Below are 6,990 nucleotides of genomic sequence, written 5' to 3'. Positions count from 1 at the left end.
AGTTGAAAACCTTATTTGGTTTATAATACGAGAATGATACTAGCGCGTTGTGGCGGTAAAGACGGTGGTGGTGATGTGATGGCGGCGGTGGTGGTGGAGAGAGCGGCGGCGGTGGTAGCAAGTAATGTAGGTTATTGATGTAATGTGGTTTAGATGTAATGTACATCATGCATTAGCATGTGTACATTGTTGAAAGTTGAATGTTGAAAGTTGAAAACCCTATTTGCTTTATAATACTAGACAGATGCTCGCGCAATGCAACGGTAATAGTGGTAGGGATGATGGTGTGGCGACGGCGTGGCGCAGATGTGCGGCGAGGGCAGTGGTGGTGGCGTGTTAGTGATTGTAAACTAATTGAAGTAATAGAGGTTAATATGGTTATTAAAGGGTTGAAGGATATATGTTGTAAGTTATTTCATTAAGGTATTATAGGTATATAGGTGAAGATGTTTAATTTAGTGAATAAAGAGAAGGGTAATATGGTCATTTTAAAGTATTAATTAATTTTCTGTGAGAGAGATAGTTTGCTTTATATAGTAGTAGAAATATAAATATAAAAATATAGATATAGAAGTATAAATAGATGGTATAGATAAAGATGATGAAATCAATGATGAGTTGGTGAAGTGGTTTGGAGTTCCCTGTTGACCTATAGATCTCAGCTTCGAATCTCCATTTTACTAACTTTGAGATATAGGTAGTCTTTCTATAAGGGCTTAACTTAGGTATACCCAGGTTTAAGTCTAAAGGGCAGTGTTTATCCCTATTAGTCGTCGTACTTTCGGGCTTGCTCTACAGCGCTATATTGCATACCAACATATGTTTAACCTCTCTATGTAACAAGAAATTCACCTTAAAAATAAAAATAAAAATAAATAAAGAGGATGAAAACCTAGGCATAAAAAACACGTTGCGTTTCTTCGGCAACACACAAACAAAGCAAACCTACATATCACGAACCTTCCTCCCAATCAAGACTCTCTCTTTCTCCACCCCCAATATAAAATATTAATTTTAAGATAAATAATTACATAATTACAATAAGAGAATCATCAAACCAAACCTACGTAGTTGTTTTATTATTGATTGGATTGGATTGGATTGGATTGGATGGCTGCATCTGGATCTCCATCAAAAGGATTTGATTTTGCATCGGATGATATCCTCTGTTCATACGAAGATTACACTAATAATAATCAACAACAACACGATACTCCTAACGGCTCTGATTCTGCTCCCACACTCTCCACTAATTCTAAAGTATTTTTTTTACTTTCTTCTTCTTCTTTTATTTATTATTATTTGTTTCTTGATCTGGGTATTTTTATTTAGGTTTGACTTTTTCTTTGTGCAATTACTTTTTTTTTCTATCCATAAAATTGAGATTTTTATCGTAATGATTTGATTTGTGTGGATGTATTTAGGGTTTTTTGGGTTTGAGTTCCTTTGACCAATCTAGATGATGATGATGATAACCTTTTTTTTTATTATTTTTTTAGTTATTAGTAAATTAATAAGTAGGTTAGATTGGCTGGAAAACCCATTGCGTCTACGTTTTTAGAAATAGAAGACAAGGGTTTGATCCTCGTGCCCTGCAAAATGGCTGGAGGTTCGTCCGCTGTCTCTCTACTTATTAGTAGGGTTATGATAGTTATATACCTCGTGGAACACGGGATTAGGTAATCATTGTTTGTTCATTTTTAGTATTTGGAAAGTTTCACTATTGCCATGGGAATACCTCTTAGGCTGCATTTAATGGCTTGGACGTTTATGCATATTGGTAACATACTTAACGCCAAATCGTAAAATTTGAAATTATGTGTCTTAGATTTGATAACTTAAGTGTAAGTTCTTTTTGTATCATGGAAGAACAAATGTATATTCTTTTTATAACCTATCTTCGCTTTCAAATTTATATTTGGATTGTTAAATGGATTGATGTCAATAAATAAATTTTTCAAGCAGGAATTTCACAAAAACAGAATGGCAAGAACATCGGTGTTCCCAACTTCATCATACAGTCCACCAGATGAATCTGGTAGTCAAGAAGTGATCATCTTGGCTGTTGAAAGGTCGATGAAGAAATACACCGATAATCTTATGCGTTTTCTTGAAGGGCTTAGCTCTCGTTTATCTCAATTGGAGTTATATTGCTACAATCTTGATAAATCAATTGGAGAAATGCGTTCTGATTTGACTCGTGACCATGAAGAGTCGGACGCAAAACTCAAGTTTCTAGAGAAGCATGTTCAAGAGGTGAGTTACAACAATCGATTTATATACTTGAAAAAGTGGCTTTGAGCGTTTTTGTCTTCCTAAGTTGAAAAGGTAAGCTGAAGAACTTGGTTTAGGGGAATGGGTTGAAAGAGCATATGAGCTTTTTACATTTTTTGTCCTTGAAGGTTTAGATTATCAGTCCTGTAAACAAAAGAGCTAATACCAGGTTTCTTAGAACATTGGCAAAAATATTGTGTGTATACAAAGTTTTTAGTATGATTAGACAACCAAATAATCATATCCTTACTATTTTGGGTAACTAACCTGTCAGGTCAATGAACTAGCATTATGTTGTGATTGAAGTTCCCATTATAGACTGTGACATGGGTCATTGCTTACATTGTATCTGTAACATAACATTTATTGAGCTAAATAAAGAATAAGTGGTTTCTGTAACTATCAACAAAGTTATACCTGGGGATGCTATAAAATGCAACTAACCTTGATAATAACTCTATGTGTTAGTAATTTAAAGGTCAATTTGATGTGTTGTTTTTACACTTACCCTTTTGACTAGTTAAACCACCTGGTCATCTTTTCACCTCTATCTTTATTCCTTCTATTGTTCAAGTGATTTTGATTGACAAAGGTTTTTGTGTGATGTTTATTTATTCAGGTACACAGATCAGTACAGATTTTGCGAGATAAACAGGAACTTGCTGATACCCAAAAGGAATTGGCCAAACTTCAACTCGCACAGAAAGAGTCATCTTCTAGTCATAACTCCCAGCAAAACGAGGATCGATCTTCAACACCTGATAACAAAAAGAATGATAATGCAGCTGACTCTCATGGTCAGCAACTGGCTCTTGTTTTGCCTAGCCAGGTTGCTGCACCACCTGCCGCACCCCTGCCGCAAAGGGTGGCACAGCCAATGAGTCAGCCACAGGGGTACTATATGCCTCCTCCTGGCCCCACCCAGCTTAATCAGAGTCAGTATCCACAGTCTCAAGTGCCACCCGGTCAACCACAGCTGCAGCAACAACCGCCTCAAATTCAGTCGATGCCCCCATATCAGCAGCAGTGGGCCCAGCAGATGCAACCACAGCCATCAATGCAACCTGGGTCTAGACCATCGTCTCCTCAAGTTTACCCTCAGTACCCTGAACCACTCCCAAACAGTATGCCAATGCAAATGCCTTACTCTGCCACTCCACCTGGCGCTAGCCAACCATTGAGTTACACGTATGGTGCACCTGCACGAACTGCTCAGCCTCAACCACCGTCACAGCAACCACCACATCATGTCAAGCCCGCTTTTGGAGGACAACCTGGTGATGGTTATCCCCCTCAGTCTCAACCACCGCCACAACATCCACCACAACATCTTAAGCCCACCTTTGGAGGACAACCCGGTGATGGTTATGCTGCTCAAGCTCAACCACCTCCACAGCAACCACCACAGCATATGAAGCCCACATTTGGAGGACAGCCAGGTGATGGGTATGGTGCCAGTGGGCAGCCACAAGGGAATGCATATATGATGTATGATAATCAATCAGGCCACTACACGCAAGGCAGTTATCCTCCAAATGCTCAGCAAACTGGTGGCGGCGGTGGTACTGGGATGATGTCTCGTCCAGCGCAGCAGCTTATGAGGAATCATCCCTACAATGAGCTGATTGATAAATTGGTGAGCATGGGATATAGGGGTGATCATGTTATGAGTGTAATTCAGAGGCTAGATGAGACTGGACAGACTGTTGATTTCAATGCGGTGCTCGATAGGCTGAATGGACATCCGCCTGGAGGATCTCAGAGAGGATGGTCCGGATAGAACTTGTACACCCCGTCGTCTTTCTTGCAATTTTCATGACTTTGTTGTTTGTGTCTTTGACTTTCGTATCTATACTTGAAATAAACTCGAATATTTGTCATGGTGATGCACATATAGATGGAGAGAGATATTTTTAGTTTGTAATCTCTCTGTCACAGCCGTTATGTTTGTGGTATGTACCCGCTTCAGTAATTTGCTATAGAGAACTGCAGTTTCGTCTTTTCTTGTCTGCGTGTGTGTAAAGTTTGCTTGTCATAAAAAGGAAAGCCATCCTTGTTTGTTGGTGATAACTTATGTATTATGATGCCATCAAAAACTCAACTCTTGTGTTTAGGGATGGTTCTATGTTTGATCACGGTTCTTCCTCTGGCAGGTGGTCTGTTGGCCATCATTCTGGTGGATGTGTGGTTGCTTTGGTTTGTTTTCTTTTACGTGTTTATCTAATGGGGAATTCATCTAATAGTTCCTGTATACTTGTTTGTTGTGGGGATTATCCAAAAATGTAACCTATTAGATATGCTTTTTGTCAACCAAGTCCTTTTTTCCCTTACTGCTACAAGCTTTGATGCATTCCCTCCTTCCATCCTTCCCTACTTTCACCTCTTCACATTTATTTATGGTTATTAATGTTTCATTGTATCACCATCTTTGTTTAGTGCATGTACGCTAGATAATATAGAGTAAACTTTCTCATGAACTCCCTCATTGAGTCACGTTAAAGAGGGTGTTGTATTTTTACGTTTTCTACGTGTTTTGGTTCTCAATACTATTTTTGACGGTGTGTGGGGAGGTTGACGTGTAAACAACCTTACTCTACCAAAGGTGAGAGGCTTCTTCCGAAATTCTACCAAAGGTAGAAAAGGACCTCCAACCTTGTTGGGTATGATGATCAAACCATTAACTTCTGTTTTCAAAGAGCTTTAACCACTTGATCCATCCCAATTTGTGATATATCAATTTTAATTTTATCTATTAAAGGATAACATGATTAGTTGTGAATGAGAATTTATTTATTTTTCCCTCACCATTTTCTATATTTGTTTCTATTCTTTATAATTCTCTCATACCAAACACTTAAATATTTTACCGCATATCTTTATAATTCTCTCATACCAAACACTTAAATATTTTACCGCATAACAAACACTCAAATATATGGTAAAGTTAATTTCATCGGATTCGTTCAGTTAAATTGGCCATTATTAAAAAGGATAGAATTTCATCATTCTACCTATCCAATTTTGAAATCAAGTTGGGTTGAACATACGATGGTGTTTTTATTTTGAAAATAACAAAAATGATTTTTAATTAGAAAAATATCAATGGTTTTAATATCATAAAATTTTGTACAAATAAATACCTTAAACTAAACACATAATAATGAGCAGAGAACCGAGTCAAATGTAGTATAGTAAGTGATAAATACAAGATTATTCGCAAGAACGTTTGCACTACCTAGTCTAATAATATGTATAATTCTAGCGGTTTTTGGTTGTACGATTTCCTATTTAAACTACTAAACACAAATCAAAAAAATTAAAAGGCAGCAACCGCTTGGTCTAGCGAGAAGCCTCTTTTAGCCAAGTAACTAAAATTGAAAGCAGAAAACTGTAAATTAAAACAAATACTTGTTCGACATCTTCGATCACATGCATATGACAATTATTATCCTATTTATTGCTAGCCTCTTGGAAAATTTATTCACGACTCAGATTCTCCCTAGATTCACTTCACCTATGTAAGTAGTGTTATCGCTAGACTCACACTACTCTTTTAACAAATTCTTGCTAGATTCATTGTTTAAACATTATTAACTAAGTCTGTGTTACTAATTCATCTTTAACTATACGTGGCTCTGTCATGACCGGATAATAATTCCCTCCAGTGACCATAGTGCACGTTTCCATGTCACTAGATCGCGTCTGACATTGTTAAGCTTCATGTTCAACTTGTCCTAATTACTATGGTTCTGGATCCGCCCGCTAGAACTGAATCACCTTTTACATCTAATTAAAGACCAATTAGTGTTTTCCACCGTTATATATTAGTCATAGTGTATGATTATAGACCGATCATCAGAATTAAATTAATATACTCAGATATAGAACCTATAATGATATGAAGAACGCATTAACCATGAATCTATGACAAACACTAATCACAATCCAACAGATGTAACAGATAAAATAAGATAAATGAACGCTTATCAACATATTATGCTAAGAACGATAAGAGATTAAAATTGGTCTTAGTCACCCAAAGTAATTACATGTTCCTAATAAAAATCATACATTGCTTTAATTAAAAGCCTTCATTATTAAGGTGAATATATTAACTATAATCTTTGTTGAATATACTTTTAAAGTAGCTTTGTAAGTAAAAGGACCCAACTCGATGAACCGAAAATATAAGAATTTTTTTTTTATACCCCACTGCGCCGCAGTGGTTCGAGGACTCCCCACTACGCCGCAGTGGAAATCCTCGGCCGGAACTTGAACATGCCCCACTGCGCCGCAGTGGGTTCGACACATCTCCCACTGCGCCGCAGTGGGAAGAACCAAAGTTATTTCCGTGGGAATCCACTGCGCCGCAGTGGGCAAAGTTACCCCCACTGCGCCGCAGTGGGCCACCTGACAGCAACCCTAATACTCATTTCGACCTTGAACAACTTGTAACCTTCAAATTTCGAACCAACATCTGAAAGACACATTCTAGAGATTTATAACAACTTCATAGACACATTTTATTATAATTACAACATCAATTTGTTTCAAAACCCTTGAATACCATTAACAAGTCATTTACCCATTTTGACGCTATTTTCGTCCAAAGTGCAACTTCACAACTTGTTAAGACTTTACACCTGATCATATACAAAATTTTAACAAAAGTATGACCATCCAACCAAAATGTACCAAGAGCCATGAGGAGGGGGA

General features: G+C 37.4%; 1 protein-coding gene across 1 annotated transcript; it reads left to right on the top strand.

The window, feature by feature from the left end:
- Nucleotides 1–934: 934 nt before the first annotated feature.
- LOC122608843 (glutenin, high molecular weight subunit DX5) lies at nt 935–4,273 on the top strand. The gene is made up of 3 exons (XM_043781923.1): nt 935–1,260; nt 1,966–2,256; nt 2,894–4,273. The coding sequence occupies exons 1-3, from the start codon at nt 1,111–1,113 to the stop codon at nt 4,052–4,054; spliced, it is 1,602 nt and encodes a 533-aa protein (XP_043637858.1). The 5' UTR covers nt 935–1,110; the 3' UTR covers nt 4,055–4,273.
- The last annotated feature ends 2,717 nt before the right edge of the window (nt 4,274–6,990 follow it).

This window comes from Erigeron canadensis, chromosome 1 (assembly GCF_010389155.1).
Source record: "Erigeron canadensis isolate Cc75 chromosome 1, C_canadensis_v1, whole genome shotgun sequence".
Lineage (NCBI taxonomy): Eukaryota > Viridiplantae > Streptophyta > Magnoliopsida > Asterales > Asteraceae > Erigeron > Erigeron canadensis.
The sequence above is the reverse complement of the archived record's forward strand: the minus strand, read 5'-3'. Positions and strand labels throughout refer to the sequence as shown.